The sequence below is a fragment of the Podarcis liolepis genome, assembly GCF_965112155.1.
Source record: "Podarcis liolepis genome assembly, chromosome: 12".
Classification (NCBI taxonomy): Eukaryota; Metazoa; Chordata; class Lepidosauria; order Squamata; family Lacertidae; genus Podarcis; species Podarcis liolepis.
The window spans coordinates 33,329,944-33,349,460 of NC_139563.1; the positions used below are offsets into that span (position 1 = coordinate 33,329,944).

General features: G+C 41.3%; 1 protein-coding gene across 1 annotated transcript in view; it reads left to right on the plus strand.

The window, feature by feature from the left end:
• The window catches only part of HDAC9 (histone deacetylase 9), a 428,850-nt gene that overhangs the window by 26,508 nt on the left and 382,825 nt on the right, over positions 1–19,517 (plus strand). The window contains exon 3 of the mRNA XM_083467863.1: positions 5,412–5,541. Within this exon, the coding sequence (XP_083323989.1) occupies positions 5,496–5,541 (46 nt within the window). The 5' untranslated portion in view covers positions 5,412–5,495. The remainder of the gene's footprint in view (positions 1–5,411; positions 5,542–19,517) is intronic.

Consider the following 19,517-nt stretch of genomic DNA (forward strand, 5'->3'; position numbering starts at 1 on the left):
TTCATCTATCCATCCATCTATCTTCTTAGTCCCCCCCCCATATTTATTATATACTTTCTTTACTTTATTTTTATTTCTTATTATCCTTGTGCATATGTTATGAACTTATTTTTAGATTATTATTTTTTACAATACTGAATTGGTGCACCTGCAGAGCTGTTCTAACAAGCATTCATGTAACATAGCTATATGCATGTTAATGGCACAGTATGTTTCTAACATTAAAATACCTACCAGGCTCTATATATGTATGCAGCTCTTGAGCATCTGTAACAGTTGTGCTGCTGTTGATTCCATTGTTATAATTTTATAATTCATTATTTTGATACTAATTTAAGGTTTGTGGAAATCACTTGAGTCTTTACTACGAAGAAGAAGAAAACATCATGATATGAATACATAATTTTTACTTGTGACTATTGTGATGACTTTATTTCTTTAACTTCTCAGATAGCTTCTGAAACAATGGTGGCCCATTTCATTTGTCACTTAACATGATCTCCTGTGTCTTAAATTCATTCACATGCTTTCCATTATTTCTATCCATTTACTTATTTCCAGAGGGGTAGGCATGTTAAGTCTGTTGCAGCAAATAACAGAGAGTCTTACAGCACCTTTGAATAACAAATTATTATAGCATAAGCTTTTATAGACTGGAATCCACTTCATCAGATTTTTTTTGTGTGTGTCTCATCTTCATGGATAACTATGGATTTCATTTTGTCCCCCTCTATTTGGAAGCTAATTTGCCAGTTTATCAGACTGCATTGTAAGTCACACTCTGGAGATCATCATTATCTTTGGCTGCACAATGAAGGCTGTTCATCAGACTGAAGCATGGTTTTGTTTCCCTTTCTTCCTCCCCCAGTGCCAGCATCATGCCTGCCTCCTAATAGTAATCTAAACAATAACAGAAATTAGATATAAATTGAGATAGGTCTGTTTTGGCTGTATCATGTGAGGCAATAGGTGGAGGCCCAATTCACTGAACATCCCCTCCAAACAAAACAGTCTACTCAACGTAGACAAGATGTAGATATTTGAGGATAAAAGACTGCAATTACATGCAGGCCATTACCATGCCTCCCTCTTGGGGAGGTGATTGTGGTTGCCTTGCTTTTCCTTGGTTGTTCAAAGCTCTGAGCCATAAACCAAGAACAAACCTTAGCTAAAGCTCATGGTTAGTCTGTGGGGAGATAAACCATGAGCCTGGTTTCAGATGACATGCTAAGCTGGGCGTGGTTTAGCTCACCACAGCAGCAGAAATCCTGGAGAAGAGCTAAGTGACACTGATCTTATCAGCAGGAGTGTGTGTGTTGCCCCAAAGGGCTCATCTGCTTGCCCCACTGCTTCCCCCCTTGAAAATCTGTGGTTTACCATTGAATCGGATCATATGGGCATTGGGTTTTTTGTGGATTGCTGTTTGTTCCAATTCAGCAGTTAAGAACATGCTTTCTAAGGGAAGGTTGCAAGGCAAATGCAAAACCACTTGTACCCATGCCTAGAAAGCACAGGACAAATAGAAGTGTGGACAAGCCCTAAGCTATGGTTTAGGTTAACATGGCATGCAAACCAGGCTGCTACCTGAGCATCCAGCAGAACTTGTAGACCAGAATGGACAATGGTTTTCTATAGGTGCATACTGTGGTGGGATGTGAGAAAACTGGCTTGCTAGGCTTCTTCCCATGATATGGCAGTTCTTTATGTGGAAGGATTTTGTTTCATATTGTTTCATATGGAGGGGAATCCAATTATGTGATCCACCGGATGTGCAGTTTGAGATGGGACAGTCCAGATATGAGTTTGCATCCTGAGTGAGGAGAAGGCCATAACCAGCTTTGCAAATTAGTGGGAGTCTGAGCTGAGGAAGTGTATCAGAGATCAAGGGCAGGGTCATGGCTCAGTGGTGCAACATCTGCTTTGCTTGCGGAAGATCCCAGGTTCAATCCCCGGTAGGGCTGGGAGAGACCCTGCCTGAAATCCTAGAGAGCCACTGACAGTGTAGACAATACGGACCTCAGTGGTCCAATGGACTGAGTCAATATAAGGCAGCTTCCTATGCTCCATGTTCCTGTGCCAATACAACTTGTAGGTGCATAGGCTCTCTCTACATGGTTTGGTATTCTGCCTTTTCAGGATGCCTAACTCTGCAGAGAGAGCATGTGTACACCTTATAAGTGAAACACATTCGAATGGGAGTGTTGGGGTCAACTGGAAGGCCAGCAGACATGACTCTTTTCCATCTGTGCATCAGTGGTTTTAAAAACTTCCTACCTTCAGAGATAATTTTTCACATTGATTGGCATGCCAAGAAACCCTGCCCATTGTAGAAGACCATAAGAAGCATGTGAGGCTTCTTCTCCTGTATCTAGGATGCCTGACCCACTGCTGATCGACCACCTCCTCTTTCTAAAAGTAAGGGTTTGTTTTGAAAACTTGGGAAGTAGGGAGTTGCAGGAGAGAGGAGGCATGCATTCTTTTTGCAATGTTTCAGTCACTCAGCAACTTAAAGCAAGTTTGCTAGACATATGAAGAAAATATCATTGGAAATGTTTTGCTTCTTTTCAAGCCAGTTAATTAAGGCTGTAATCCTAATGCCATTTACTAGGGAGTAAGCCGCATTGAATTCAGTCAGGCTTATTTCTGGGTAGACATGGTTTGGATTGAATTCTATGTCATGTTTAAACCATAATGTATAAAAAGAGAAGGTTTTCTTGAAAGCATGACAATATGAAACAACAACAACAACAACAACTGTTAGCATATAATTATGTTCAGAAAGCATTCACTTTTCCCCCCTGGGGTTTAATTTTCATTGTGAACAAATGGAGGAGGAGGAATTATACTTTGTTTTTAGAAATTTATCTCCCCGCCATATGTCACTGTCTGTATGAAGGCTCTAGTTTTACGTCTAAGAGTCTAGTACATTTTTAGTAAATAAGTTTCAGCAATAAAGTAGTGCATTCTTGATTGATTTTGATGTGACAACCACTAAACAAATTTTTGTTTCAATATTCTGCTTTCTAAGATATGCCAAGTCTAAGAAGCTTTCAAAAAGTAAAGATGTTACAACAGAGAGATCAATTCGGATGCATGTATAAAATCTGCTAAATGTGGCAGAATGAAGTCTTCAAAATACCCATGAAAATATTATTCTTGTTCAATTTCAGTGCAATTTGATATGCCTCAATCTTTGATTTATTAAAAAAAAGAAAGTTCCACACAGTATGAAATGAATAATTGCGAGTATATCATCTCTCTTTGGGCATATTTCTAGTTGTAATTTCACAAAATGTATTAGTAACAGCATAAAGACTCTTTTGCAAGTACTCTGCAAAGCTTGCAGCTGAATTCTTGGATGCGTTGGAATTATACTAAGCAGAGATAACCTCTATAATATATTCTGTAAGGGCCAGAATTTTCAAAATGGGAGATGTGTTTAGGGACATTCAAGCAGACCATTGTCATCATGTGCTTTGCTAGCATTTAACTTGCCTCGTATTGGAAGAGTTCACATTTTATTTTATCCTAGTAGTTACCAAGTTGCTTTTAGTTTTCTAGGCCTAATTTTTGATACATTATTATTATTATTATTATTATTATTAATTTAGTATGTGTATATACAGGTGACTCCCTATTTATGTGGGGGTTATGTTCCCGGATACTGCCATATATGTTAAATCACATATACTGGGGAAAAAGCCAGGTCGGCGGTTCAAATCCCTGCGACGGGGTGAGCTCCCATTGCTTGGTCCCAGCTCCTGCCCACCTAGCAGTTCCAAAGCACGTCAAAGTGCAAGTAGATAAATAGGTACCACTCCGGCAGGAAGGTAAATGGCGTTTCTGTGTGCTGCTCTGGTTTCACCAGAAGTGGCTTAGTCAAGGCCAACCACATGACACGGAAAAACTCTCTGCGGACAAACATTGGCTTCTTTGGCCAGTGAGATGAGCGCCACAACCCCAGAGTCAGGGCTACCTAAAAAAAACACCCCTAAAAAACCTCTGGAAACCCTTAAAAAACTCTTTAAAAAATCAGCCCCACTTACCAGACTGGCATGAATGGTGGCTCTCAGTCTTCCTTGTTGGTGGAAGACGATGTGGAAACAATGACAAGGGGGTAGACTGGCCATCCATGCCTCAGGGTGTTCCATAACTCGGGCAGCACTACGGTTCTAGAGGTGTTTGGTCCTTCACCTCCTTCATCTCCATCCTCATCATGCCTGAACTGACACTCCGTTAATGTCCTCTCCATCTTGTGTTCTGATTGCTTACCCTTGGATGAGAGCAGGGCCGGATTTAGGTTTGATAAGGCCCTAAGCTACTGAAGCCAATGGGGTCCTTTATATGTCCAGCTGTCCTTGTCAACAGCAGTCTGCCACTGTTTTTTGTGTTGAATATATGCTATATGGTAATTTATGGACCTAATAGGTATCTAAAGCCATTTGCACATAACAAAATATGCATTTTTATAGAAATGAGCAAACCAGTGATATTTTAGGAAGCAGGCAAGCAGGTGGGGCCCATTATTTACATCACAGGAGCCTACACAACACAAAACACTCTTGCTATATGTAGGTTTTGTTTTATTTGTTTTTTTATCTTATATTTTGGAAATGTACATCCAGTTGTTTTTCCTTTAAATTTTTTTGGGGCCCCCAAGAGAGTGGGGCCGTAAGCATTAGCTTGTTTAGCTTATACATAAATCCGGCACTGGATGAGAGCCCTTTCGCTTGCACCAGTGTGGTGTAGTGGTTAAGAGCGGTAGACTCGTAATCTGGTGAACTGGGTTCGCGTCCCCGCTCCTCCACATGCAGCTGCTGGGTGACCTTGGGCTGGTCACACTTCTTTGAAGTCTCTCAGCCTCACTCACCTCACAGAGTGTTTGTTGTGGGGGAGGAAGGGAAATGAGAATGTTAGCCGCTTTGAGACTCCTTAGGGTAGTGATAAAGCGGGATATTAAATCCAAACTCTTCTTCTTCTTCACCCTTCAGATTGCCCCAAGGGCTTGTGCTTTTGCAAGTTACCAGCTTTTATATATTCCATGCATCCAGGTGAGAGAAGAATTAAATATGGACAGGTTCTTTATAAGTCTCCTCAACCCAACCACTAACATCAGAGAGATGCGGAGCTTTCCAAATTCCACCCCTCAGTTTCACTATCATAGTTTTTTCACATCTCTTGGATGGTGTTACAATTAGCATGGCAGCTTGTCCAGCTCTGAAGTCAATGTGGACCTCTTGTAATTTGTTCAATGGGGTTGGTGGATCAGGGCTCTATTGTCTCATTCCACAAGATTATTATTATTATTCTATTCATATACTGCCCTTTATCCAAAGATCCCAGGATGATTAAAGATAGCTTTCACAAGTATGGATAATATGTTTTACATGGTTTTTTTTTCCCATTAATAGGTTGAAATCACAGAGTTGCATCAACTTGGGTGAGCTTATAGAAAACCAAACTACAGTTGCTGTGATTTGAGCTCTTCGTGTCAAATGTTCATCTCTCCATCAACAACAATGAGTTCAACAACACAACCAGGTCAGTCTCTCTTTGTTTAACCTCCTGCTGATGTACAGGATCAATATTTGTCCCTTGTTGACAAAGAAGGAAGCGGCACACAAACATACAAACAGAACATAATTTTTCTGTGTATTTGAATAACCCAAGTTTCACATCTTGTTAATCTGTATTTTCTCATCTATAACATTTTCTTGTGACCTATTTATCAGTCAGTGCAGAGAAGTCCAATTGGATTAACCAATCCACATGTTAAATTGGGATACAATACACCTGTGATAACATGAAGTATATACTGCTTGATTTTTGTGAGTGTGTGAACCCTCATGGAAAGTTACAATTCATTTACTTCTCTCTACGGAAATAAACACTGCAATATAAAAGATGCTTAGGTCTGACTTTCTTACTGAGATGACATTAAAATTAAAGTACTCCCAAAACATTCTGGAAGCTGAAATTCAGTACATACTATCATTACAAAAAAACCCTCTACTAGTAAACAATTAATTTTTTTGTCGCTTTGCCTTGAAAATCAGGACATGGAGGTCTGCTTCTTAACAGCATCTAACACCTTAGCACTGAGTAATCATAAGAAACATTGGTGTACTGGAGTTCCTCTGCTCTTTGGCAAGCTTGAAACATCCTCAGGTGGACATGTAGGAAGGAGTGGGGGAAAGAACACAAGTTTTAAAGTGTGGGAAAGCAAGCAAACCTGTTGGGTTTTCTCTATCACAGCTTTAGCAATCCCCATTGTGGACAGTGGAGAATTCCAGTAGTTGCCAAAAATGCATACTTATTTGTAGAATGCAAGCTTCTTTTACTAGAATGGAATATGCCTGCTCACCTGTTAGAAGAAATGGTCTATACCTCTCAATTCAGGAGCGGGGAAGCTGTGTCTCTCCAGGTGTTGGACAACAACTCTGCTTGTCCCTGTCCATTGGCCATGCTCTTTGGGGAAACTGAAGTCCAGCAACATCTGGAAGGGCGTGGTTCCCAATCCTTGCTTTAATGTGTGCATGTTTTCACAATGTGGTGTTGATAAAATAGTTTTTTTAAGGCTTGTCTATTTAAGCGAACAGTTGGAATCTAGAAGTCAGCAAAGAAAGTGTAATATTTTAATATCAGTTTAAGAACAAATAGCAAGAGAAGTGTAATTGAAGTTTTTGCTTCACCTCCGTTTGTTTAATTTAGGAACGTTCTGCAGCTGAGGTTTGCCAGAGTAATCTTCTTGCCAAACACATTGTGCTGCAATTGCTTATATAATTATGTTTAGAAAAAGAACAGCAAAGAATAATCGGAGTTCCAAACTTTGCATATTTACCTCCACATTATCCTCCTGCAGTAAGCTTGGGAGAGGAAGGGAATTTGTGGTCGTTACAAAATAGGTGGGGAGCATTAAAAGCATACACACTGGTTCATGTGATCTGGGACTGTATGAAATAAAAGAAACCTGAATGTTTATGGGTCTAGCTGACCTATTTTCCTCTAAGTTCCCGAGGAGCCTTGCAAACTGTTTGGTTTATGAATTTGTGTAGGTGTTGTTAAAATATCAATAATTAGCTGCAATTTCATGATGTTAAATTTCAGTCACATTTCCAAAACCTAAGGAGTAGGCAGTCCTTTCAGAGAAGGAGCCCACAACCATCTCACTTCTATATTCTTAACCTGGGGCTGAGGAGGGGAAAAAGAAAGAGGGAGAGTTTTAGAGTATGAGTGGTATGTGTGTGAGTGAGAGAGAGAGGGAGAAAGAAAGAAAGAAAGAAAGAAAGAAAGAAAGAAAGAAAGGAAGGAAGGAAGGAAGGAAGGAAGGAAGGAAGGAAGGAAGGGACAACTGCATCTTGTTCCTGTTATAGAACCTTTCACATGAACAAATTCCACATTACTCTTCTGAAAGCTTTTAGTATGTCTGCAATCATGTTTGTCAACTCAAATGAATTCTGAGAAGATCTCTATGTTGCTGCTTTATGCAGCATATGGGCTGGAAGTGGGGTGAATAAAAAAGCAAATTGTCTCTTCAGCTAGATGTGCACATGAGGTTCCTGAAATGTGGGCCACAGCTGTAGCACAGCAGCCTGCTACAATGTACCAAACAAAGATTTTACAGAGAGCAGGATGTCAGAGCTAGGGAGTTTCGAGAAATGGAGAAAAGCAGCATAGGAGGCGAAAGAAATAAATCAACACACCCACACTCACACTGTTTTGTGTGTGGCTTCAGGACAGGAGGGCCTGCAGAAAAGGGTAAATTGAAATAGTGAGGGCAATTAAATTGTGGGCCACAATGCCAAAGGGAGTGCTGGGTGGCAAACAGTGGTTGAATGTGATCTGTTGATGTGAACTAACTAAATAGTTCAGTCTGCTTTCCTTAGGAAGATACTGGGCTTGCCACCTATTGTAGGGAATTCATTAGGAAGTGTGTATTCAATCACTTGAATATAAAGCTTGGGCTGATGCCCTGAAACAGTGGCTAAGTTTGCATTTTTCTGCAGCTCCTGCCAGTTATGTCTCCTTATTGCCCTCAGATAGTTAGTCAATTGATGACAGAGATGGAGAAGGAGGCAGTTCGTTTGGGCAATTACAGGTTAAAATTTTGGACAATTACGAGTTAAACTCCTTGTTGTTCAAAGATTAATGATTTAGATCTACAGTATGTGAGAACTGCAGCTAACAAGTCCTGTCCCCATTACTCCTTAATAACCCTATAAATTATGGAATCCGCTCAGCTTCACTCTCATATACACTAACTGTCTCTGAGAACAGGAGAGAACTTATCCTTGCTCATTTTAATGTGCTGCTTTCTGCACGGTTGAGTGGATGATTTAAGAAGGCCATGGTTAATGAATGGTTGTATTTGTGTAGGGCTGGAGCAATATAATCTGTTGATCATGTTCTTCTTCACCATAATGTGCAGAATGCATGTATAGAAAGGTTGGTTCTCCCGGTGTCAAGAACTCTTCTAGGAAGATCTCCTAAAAAGTTGGTTAAGGGAAGTTGTCTCTTATGTTACTAAGAGGGTTAATTAATTCTGACTTCAATGCAGATAAGTTGAAATTCTATGCTGGCTTCTTGAGAGAGAGAAATAAGTATATTTATATGTATCTGTTTTTAACTGTTTAAACCAGCTTTATGTTTCATTTGGGTATCTAATCTGATGAGTCTCTGTAATAAACTGTGCATTCATGGATGCATGAACTCAGGCCTGGGAGTAGAATGTGACCTCCGGGTACCCCCATCCAGCCCTTGGGACACTCCCCAGGCCACACCTCCACTCCAGGAAAACACTTCTCTTTGGCCCTGCTCCAGACACTCTCCTTGAGTGCTTTTGCTTGGCTAGAATATGTCCTTGAATGGTGACAATGCCTCTAGTTGGTTTGGATGGAGGATGTGTGGGTATAGAACTCTTTGGCTTATGCACAGCTAAAATGGTAGCCTGCTGCGACCAGTTGCTGGAAGAAGGCCAGGGCCTTCTTCTCCTGCTTGTGGGATTCCTGAAGGTTGTGTCTGGCCACTATGGAAAGCAGGATGCTGCGCTGGATGGACATTCCGTTTAATCCAGCAGGCCTTTAATCCAGCAAGAAGTGATGGCAGTTCTATACCAAGGGTAGCCAATGTCATGGTGCCCTCCAGTTCTTGTGCTCCCATCAGCTCTAGCTGACATGGCCAACCATCAGGGATGTTGGGTGATGTGGAATCCAGCAACAATTTGGGGGAACACCACGTTGGCTGCTACTGCTTTAAACTCAAACAATAAGAAGTGGTTTGAAACCTGACCCGTACTACCATTGGTGCTTGGAGCTTCTGCTTATAACCATGTTATTTTAAACTGATGAAGAGTGCATGCTGGTTGCCTGTAAAATTATCTTGTTTAGAAGATGCAGGTTCAATCTGCATTAAGTGTGGTTTAACTTCCGTTAATTCCACCTGCAGGTACATGGCTTTTTATAGCAAGGAATGCAGGCTATTAGACCTCACTCAGTTCGGATTCTTAATAAAGCATGAATATATTGAAACAACCTCTTTGCTTATAGACGGTGAGCATTCCATGTCTGTTCCAGCAATGAGGAACATCCTGGAAAGTTACTATAAATAGACACATTAAACTGTTCAGGGGAAATACCTTTCTTTCAGGTGTAATAATAATAATAATAAAAGGTTGGCATGCTTAGACTGCCAAGAGGCTGAGAAAGGGATGAACTTATATTCTTCACATTTTCAGGCCTCTCATTATTGTAGCCTCTGAGTTCACTGCAATATTTGGTGTAATCATCTTTGTAAACACTCTGGGGATCTAGAGCACAGGGAAAGCAATTGACTTTGCTGACGTCACTCAGGGTTCTGCTTTAGCAGACTGAGGTTCTGATGTGGGTCTTCCCATTTTTTTATTGTGCTAATCCAGTCATTTCTTGGAGCTCAGTCAGGCACTCCCCAACCCCCCAAAAGGAGTGGTATAGAAGCTCTAGAAACACACTATCAGTGAAAACATTGCTATCCATCAAAAGCCTGGGGGAAATATATATATTTACCTGGCACTATAAATACATCAGTGAAAGTACAAAGCAGACCTTAGTGGAGAGTGTGTTCCACAGATGGGGAGCCACACCTGAAAAGGATCCCATCCCTTGTCATCCCCCTCCAAGCCTCCCTCTAGCAAGGGATCCAGAGAATGTTCTCAAATAAAGTTCTGGGGACCTGGCTTGAGACTTTCCAGAATATATTGTGGTCATTAGCTGTAAACTGCTTTGTAGATTTAAACCAGCACTTTGAGTTGGTCTCAGACGTATACAGGCAGCCTGTTTAGTTATTACAGAATTGCTTTAAATGATCTATTCGCCTTTTAACTTGTCAACAGTTGAGCAACTGCACTCTCTGCCAACTGGAGGTTTTGAAATGGTTTTTGAAGGCAGCCCTATGTGAAGCAGATATTAACAGTTAGGGAGACATAAGGGGGGGTGGTGGAGTATAAACTGTTGCGTGAATGCAGCCTCACTTAGGTCTATCAGTTTCAGCAAAACTTAGCTGGCTGCAATCCTGTGTTAAGACGGCAAATCAGTGCTTACACAGTGTTGGAAGCTAATAAATATTAAGAAGTAGAGCAAGATAATATTTTCAGGTATTTGGTATTTGTATTGCCATACAATGCTTCAGTATCTTTATATATAAAAAAGAGTCTCTCTCTCTCTTGGATGTTAATGCAAGCAAGTTATATACACTAGTTGATTAAGTGGAAAGAGTGGTATTTGCTTCAATGAAACTATTTCATATTTCAAAAGAACTGGGAAGTGTGGGAAGTATTTCTTTCTGGCCCACTTGATAGAAGGTATAATTATTTTATGTGGCCGTCTTTGAACACAGATGAACATTCAGTTGTGCCTTTTAAAATGTCTTTTTCTTTCACATTGAGAGGTGCAAGCTGTATATGCACACATCTGCTTTCCCCTTTCAGACTTTTCACAGAAAGTATCAAAAGCAGCAAGTTACTTGCGTATCCACCCCTGACTGACACTTTTATCCATAGCTATTGGAAGCAAAAACATCTTAAGAGAGAACTGATGTCTTTCAAAGAGCTACATTTGAGCAACTTCCATACCGTTCAGTGGTGCACAATAGGACGGGTTCTTTTTATTTTTCCTTTTTTATTTTCTGAAGTAGCAAAACGTCCATAGATTTCAGTGGTTTTCAACCAAGCTTAGCAAACTGACAGTTTGAACGAATGAGTCTCAAATGAAGCAAAAGGTATGTCTCTGTTACTCAGATGATTTCGAAGGACACTGCTTGAGTATTTTTTCTGTGCACCATTAAATAAGTGTTTCCTTCGATTGCATGATGCAACAAACAGGCCTCCTGTGTAGTAACATTTACTTACAACAACACCAGAACCGATTTAATTGAACACAGCTCTGTGAGCCTTTAGGGACTAGGCCTTGTCTAAATGAATGGCTAATTCCTGCAGCTATAAAGCAAATGCCAAATCCCACTGGGAGGAGGTAAATGCTTGTGTTTTGTTGTTTGCTTTGCTTGTTCTAAACTATGCTATCATTAAGGAAATGTTTACATCCTGTTTCTGTTACATGTTCTTAACCATTCGGTGTGCATAAGATGTAAGGATCAAAATAAGTTGTTTTTCAAAATGCAATAAATAAAGCTCTGTTTGCTTTTGGAGGGGTGGATTATCAGGCATTGTTTGTAATGGTTTCAGAAAGCATTTCACATTTGCCTTTTTGAAAATGAATAAATAGGTTCAAGTCCTCAGGTGGATTTGCATAGGTGGAAATGCTTGGGAACAAAGGATGCTTGGAGGTATATTTTTCTTATGCCTATTCATCAGCCAGGATCTAGCATTCACTAGTTAATTCATAGTTTTTATTCATCTTTGTTACCAGCAGATACGTAATATGTCAGTTTGTGGCAATGCCACAATTTACCAGGCACACACACAACCATTTCTCCCTGAATGTCAGCAGAGGCTGTGAAGAAATGTTGGTGATAGTGAAAAGATCACTTCAGGTATCTTCAGAGAATTATCTTCCATGCATTGAAATTAACCAATATTTTTTTCATAAAGAAATAATGAGGGTACTCGTACTGAAAGTGTGTGGTGCATATATTCATTAAGCAGGTATGTGTAGGGGAAAGTGCTCTCTAATCCTTCCTAAACAATACCAAGAAAGTAAAATGGCTTTTCTTTATGCAGCAGGTTCTGAAGCCACCCAACTTTCAAAATTGGCCAGTGAGGCAGAACCTGATAAAAGAGTTGACCTATGGGACCAAAAAGGTTTCTCACCCCGATGTAGATAATAAACATGTTGGGAAATATTAAGAGTTTTTATTTTAATTTGTTTTGCAAATGATCTCAATATTTATGGGAGGGGGCAGAGTCTGCATTTGCTCTTTATTGTGGTGTAGTTGCCTTTTGATCCAATGTTTTTAGGCACTAATTTGTCGTTGATTGTCTGCACCTGTCACATGTCACAGTTATTACAGAGACTGTGTGAGGTTTTCCTTTCCACACTAATGGAGGATTGTTCCCAAATTGATAAAACTTCCATGACTGTAGTCACACCCCTTACATATCCTCATTTTCCTCCAGCCAGTGAATTTTGGAGTTATAAGCTTGTACACAACTTTTTTGTGTGTGTGTGTGTGGGGATGCCTAGTTTTATAGAGTTTGAATGTTGTGGGAATAGCAGATTTGTAACAGGAACTATGTGTTTGCCTGAGGTATGACAAACTTGGTTATTGTGATAAAAAAATTCCTGCAGCTAATGATTGTTTTTATGGGCAGTCTTTTGACTCAGTACCATCGTCTCTGTCTGCCATACTCAACTCCCATCAGCCCCAGCTATCATGGCCAATGGACAGGGACATGAAACTTAGGGGAAATGCCCAGCAGTTTTTGTTGCATTAAATTGTGGTTAGACACATGTTTTGTTGAAGTTGAAGTGCCAGTTGGGTAAGTATTACAGAGACTTGCTTCTATTTCTCTCCATATCCTTCATTGTCTTGGGTCCCATTCCTTTTTTCTTTTTAAAACGGATCTTATAGGCCACATTCACACACCACCTTTAAAACACTGATACCACTGTAAACAGCCATGGCTTCCCCCAAATAATTATTTTATTGTTATTATAAAGACCATTATTAGTTTCAGTAAGAACAACAAGCCCTTGGTATGATGTATGAACTAAAAGAACAGGGCAACAGATAAATTTCTGCTGTGTGATGCATTATATCTAGTGAAAAAGAAGAAAAATGTAAAAATAAGCACTTCATAAAGTTTTATCTATTGTATGCATAACCTCTCCACATTTTTGTCTAGAGGGCAAAGAGCAGACAGTGTAGTCATACACAGGCTGGAGGTGAAATGTCAGGTTGGTTGGTTGGATAGATGAGATGAAGTCAGGTGACCCAGGTGAGGGCTGATAACAGGTAAGATGAGACAAGGGGAAGCAAGGCAGGTAGACAGATGAGGAAAGAAAAGAAAAGAAAAGAAAAGAAAAGAAAAGAAAAGAAAAGAAAAGAAAAGAAAAGAGAGAGTGTGTTTTGTTGCTTGCTAGAGTAGCCAAGAAAGAAGGGCCTCATCAGTGTGCCTCCAATGTCATTTCTCTGACTCACCTATCCAAAGGGCAACTAGCTTCACCTGGTGGTGGGGATGGTGTTGGGTTTAGGGAAAAGCAGGTTCACATATTGTATTTATGTCTTTTCTTCCATGGAGCTAGTAGCCATTAAGGGTGAGGACACTGCATAGTTGGAAATGGTAAAGGATTCTGGTGCTGTTCTTTTGATCAAATCAGCTGTGCAGTGGGGCTGCTATGAAGTGCAAAAACAATCTGATCCTGTATCTCAAATTCTACATCATGCTCATGGATATGTGCAACAGGAGGGATGAACTTAAGGTACTATTTTGATGGAATAGCTCAGCATGGGCTTTGTGGTTGTCTGGATAGTAGCCGATTTAGTGTCAGTGATGAGGAACCAGCTGCCCTCCTATTAGTGTTGGACTCCATCTTACATCATCCCTGACCCTTGGCCATTGCAGTTGAATGGTGTCTGGAGGGTCTCAGGTTTTCCACCTGGTTTATGTGGAACTTTATTGCTAGTCCTTTTTAATATATTGAATGTATTCATGTGGACAAAGTAGTTTTTTAAGGGCTGTAGTACAAAACATTTGCACACAAATACTGACTTAGGCAAGAGTCCCCAAACTTCCTGCTTCATGTACACATCCACAATGTTCTTTCCATTGGGCGGAAAAATGCACATGTAACTCTGAGTATTTCCCCCCCTAAAATAAACTTGTTTACTAACCCCCCCCCAAGGAGTAAGTTGCAAGGTGATGGTCACTACATCTTTCTGTCCTTCACAGTATTGCTTCCCTTACATTAACCTCTCTCTTCTTATATGTTTTGCATGGCATAGTATCTGTTGGATTATTTAGAGCCATAATCCAGAAGAAGAAATGCACAGGTTGGGAATTTCTTTCCACCTTCACCTTGATGCAATTCCCCTTTTTATATAGTACAGTGCTATAGAGAGAATGGATTGAATCCAGAATGAGTGAATAGCACTTTGTGAATTTTGAAGTCGATGGGATTAAAGTCATGTCCTATTTATATCAACGGAGACTCGATGCAGCCTGAGCCACATAGATCCTCCATACAACTTTTCTGTTTAATTTTAAGTTTTTTTAAATTAATATGAAATCAAAAGTACAATCAAGAAAAAAAACATAATGCAACCTGTTTATTGAGCATTCATCCTGATTTGATTTGCACAAGGCATATATTATATTTGGTCTTTATTGAGCATTCACTCTGATTTGTTTACAGGAAGGTTATTCACCAACAAGCATTCATTCCAATTTTCTTGTGGGGTGTTTATGCATCTTCCTGTTAATCAGTCATTCATTTCACACTTTTCAACACATTTCTCCATCACTTTCCTAACTGCAAAAAAGGCAGTTTCTTTTTAAAGTGGATTTATACAGAGCACTTCCATCCACTTTAATTGTGTAAGCCTTAATTCTGTGGCTTGAATCCCTTCTGCAAAACACTGACTGTCTGGAGAGGGGCCCTAGGTGATTGTTACCATATTTTTTGCTCTATAAAACTCATTTTTTCCCTCCTAAAAAGTAAGGGGAAATATGTGTGCATCTTATGGAGCGAATGCAGGCTGCGCAGCTATCCCAGAAGCCAGAACAGCAAGAGGGATCGCTGCTTTCGCTGCGCAGCGATCCCTCTTGCTGTTTTGGCTTCTGAAATTCAGAATTTTTTTTCTTTCTTGTTTTCCTCCTCCAAAAACTAGGTATGTCTTATGGTCTGGTGCGTCTTATAGAGCAAAAAATACGGTATGTTGCTTCCATGAGGCAGCTGTAACCTATGCATCAAACCTAAAAAAAAATAAAAAATGCTTCTTTTACAAAGCAACTTTTAGAAACAATTAGAAATACATAAAAGGGACTATTATATCACCTTGGATTTTTCATTAGTGGCTGAGTTAATTGGATTCACTGCCTTAAATATTGGAGTAATAATTAGAATAACAAATTATTTTGAACACCCAAAGAAAGCATGTTTGACAACTTTTAATTTTCCCCCACCCACTCTCTCCTTTTTCATTTGTCTCTTTAGCGGCTCAGATGTGCTTTTTTTTTGCAGCAGAGCTTACCTCCAATGAATCTGAGAAAGCATTTAAAAGGTAATTTGCAGATTGGTTATTGTAATGGTTTCTAAGGGGTTGCTCATGCACAAGCAGGCAACTATCTCCCTGGCTGGGGGCAAACACCTGGCCGGGTGCAAACACCTGGCCGGACTGCCAAAGTAAACCTTATCTGTCCGGACCGCCACTCACGCGTGGCTGACTCAGTCGCTGGCAGTATCCGTGAGTGGGCGTTACTTAAACTTCTTCCAGCAAAGAAGCTCTTTGACGCCTAGTCTCTGCCTACCCTCTCTGCGCGAAAGCCTCCTGCGCAGGGAGGGCATGGGCAACGGAGGACCCCTACTCTCCCCGCTGGTCCCAGGCAAGGAGTCATGGGACCGCCTCGCCGCTTCCCCCACCTGCCCCCCTTCTCCACTGGTGCTACGCTGATTCTCTTCCCCAGAAGATGGGCTGCTTCTCCCGATCCCTGGACGCTCTCTGGAATCCCTCTGGCTTTTGCTCTCTCCCTCCGGCACTGATGGCAGTTCCCTGACAGTTATTTTATGAGTAGCGGGGACATAGCATGCCAAAGAGGGAGAGGGTGGAAGTTCCATGAAGCACTTGAATAAGAAGTGCAGAGTGCCTTTGAAAACCTGTCTTGCACAAAGGAGCATTTTGCATGCCCAGTGTTTGATGACAGCCTCTTTCTCACTGTTTGCCCAGCTCCACCTCAACCTCTGAAATGCTTAAAGATCTGAGGACAAAAAAATGGTGGAAACATCCAAATAGGAGGAAGCAGCTCTGAAACATAAAAACTTTTGACTATGAGAAGGACTAGGAGAGGAGTGGGGATCCTTTATCAGCCAGAGGGCCACTTTCCTTTCTGAGCAACCTTTGGGGACCACATTCCATAGGTGGACAATGATGCTAATGACAATGATGATGAAAAAAATAAAATAAACAACCAGAAAAGGAGAAATGGTAGAGGTAAGGGTGGCAAAGAGTGGATACTAGCAAATGCAGTTGCACAGCCTTATGTGTGTTATTAGTATTAAGCACAGGCTTATGTGTGCTATTAGTATTAAAAAGGTTGTTTTCTGTCCCTAATACATAGAAATCATAAATGTCTTGCATAGTTAATCCAAGCCTTCCAGGGTACATAAAACCCTGAAAATGAGCCAATTGCATCTCTCTCTCTCTCTTGATTATTTCCCCCTGAGCTTGAGGTGTGGCTATCATCACTCAGGGCTTTTAAGCACTTCCATTGAATGTTTGTTTTGAACTGAAAACAGATTGGAATTTACACCCCAGTGCCGCCTGAAGTACTAAATGATTAAGTTCAGTTTTACTGCTTATCACAAACTGGAAAGGAATAAATCATAATTACACATGTCCATTTGCTTTGCTTACTCTTCCATCACATACTTTATCCTCCAGTGCTACAAACTAATTTCCTCCTGTGAAAATAACCACTTGCATGGATCAAATAGCATCATGTATATTAGTCTGTGTGTCAAGTTGTTTATTTGCCTGGTGTTTTGATTTATTTCCATATTGTTTGTTAATTGCATTATATGCACCTTTGTTTTTTCAAAACAGAATTCCACAGTCAGCTTCTATAGGGTGGTGTCTTACGTTAAAAACAAGCAAACAACAAAAACCTTAAGACAGATTCTTCCATGGATATTTCTTGTGCATGAAATCTGGAACTGGCTGCTGGTGGTCAGAAAAGAGAAGGCCTGGTCTTAAAAGAATCCAGTTTCTGATATTGCACTCTTCTTGTTGCATTTTCTTCGGAGTAAATTTAGTTTACCCTTTCTCTCCAAGGTGTGCTAGGGTTAGTATTTACATCAGAGGTAGCAACCCATTTTCAGTCTGAGAGCCACATTCCGTAGTGGACACCCTTTCAGGGCCCACGTGCCAATGGCAGGTGGGTCAAACAATGCAACTCTTATCTTTGTACACTAGGCTGCAGTCCAGACATTCAAAGACCAGAGATTCCTACATGAACATCTCTCATTCTGGGCCAGCAAGAGGCAATATGACTGTTTAAGCACACATTCCATTCCAGTTGAGAAGGAGGTGGAGCAGGGCTGGCGAGAGGTGTGGCCTGTGCAGAGTCCTGAGAGCCAAATAGAGAGGCTTGGAGGGTTGCATTTGACACCCCCCACCCAGCCCGAAATTCCATACCACTGACTATTACAATCCTGGATTCTATTACCAATATGTTTGCCAGTTGACCAAAATAGCATCTCTGCAGAAATCTGCTGCTGAAGGTTTCCCCCCACCATAGAAACAAAGGCACACAGGAAGTTAAAAGTTGGCAACCCTGTTTACAAACTCAAGGGAGTTTCGTGTCAGCTTCCAAGCAGCTGAAGATTAATCAGCAATTCTCCAGCTAAGACCTGGTTGTGCCTGCAGCAAAATGAGGTGGGAATGAGGCTCTTAGGACTGCACATATTTTTGAAATTGGCTCTTACACGTGAAAAACTTACTGCAAGCAGAAGCGTAACACAACTAGGAAATGACCTGGTTAGCGTCCTGAGCACACCCAGCCCAAGGAGGACAAACAGCCGGTAGTTTAATTTTTATTGACAAAGCACACAGTTACAGTATCTTCTAAGGTACACCCATACTTCTGGCAGCTAAGTGGCTGGCATCCCCTCTGTAGGCTTGTGCTCCAAGCTGGACTGTTGAAGCAGCTGTGCACCCCTGCCTCCACCTGAACTTCAGTACCTTTGCCTGAAGGGGCGTGCACAAGCAACCTGTGACTTCTACTGGGAAGTCACTACTGTGCCTGCCTCTTCAAGCCCCTCCTGGTCCTGGGAGACAGAGGGGAAGGGGATGGAGGGGATTCTATTGCCCCTCTCAAGAACAGTCTCTTCCTCCAGTTCTGACACGTCCTGCACATCCTCCCCTGTCTCCGACTGCTCCGACTATTCCCCTTCCTCCAGCCCTGGCTCCTGCCTCACAGGTGGCACAAAACTCCATAAATCACTGACCCCTTCCTCTGAATAAGTCTTGAGGGTCCCCCTGCCTCTGCCGCACACTCCTCAGAGCCCTGTCAGTCCCTGACAGATAGAACCATTCACTACAACATGCCTTTCTTTTCTTTTTACTTGGGGGGGGGGGAGCATTCAACAGCCTGTAGAGGACAGTCCACTCGTGTTATTGCAGGATTCCATGCTGGGGGTCACCAACATGGTGCCTTTGGGCACACATCACCCACAGTGCGGACAAACAAGGCTGCACATGTTCACAGCCGGCAGTGAATGAAAACAACAGCATTCTGCTCTTACAGTGGGAAGCCTGCAAGCAACACCGCACCTGTGATTCCCAGCATCTGCGATTCAAAGGCATAATGCCTCCAGCATTAGCAGGTAATAGAATCCAACACTGGCCTTTGTTGGTATCATCAGTTAAAAATCGCCACAAATATTCCTCCTTGTGATCTCATGCCCATGAATTCTGGGAAGAAATTGTACAGAGACGGGTGGAAAAAAAAGCTTGGGTGCACTGATGTATGGAACTAACTCTTAGTTACTGTGAACAGGCACTGCCTGCCAATTGTTCTGAATTATACAGTGGCAGTGAGCTTGGTCTTTTTGCATCCTGTGGAGACTTGGAAGGGACCACCAAGCCTATTTTGACTATATGAACAGAGGATTCGGGGGGGGGACGGGACAGAAAAAGCCATTACATAGCATGCAGTCTAGGCTCAGTTTTTCATGAGGATTTTTATTCTTCTTCATTTCCTGCAGTGTCCAGATCTCTAAGGAGCTTCCTTTTCATGCATCTGTTTCAGGGGTGGGGTGTGTGGCATGTGTGTGTTGGAGAAACCATTTTTTAAAATAAATTAAAAAAAA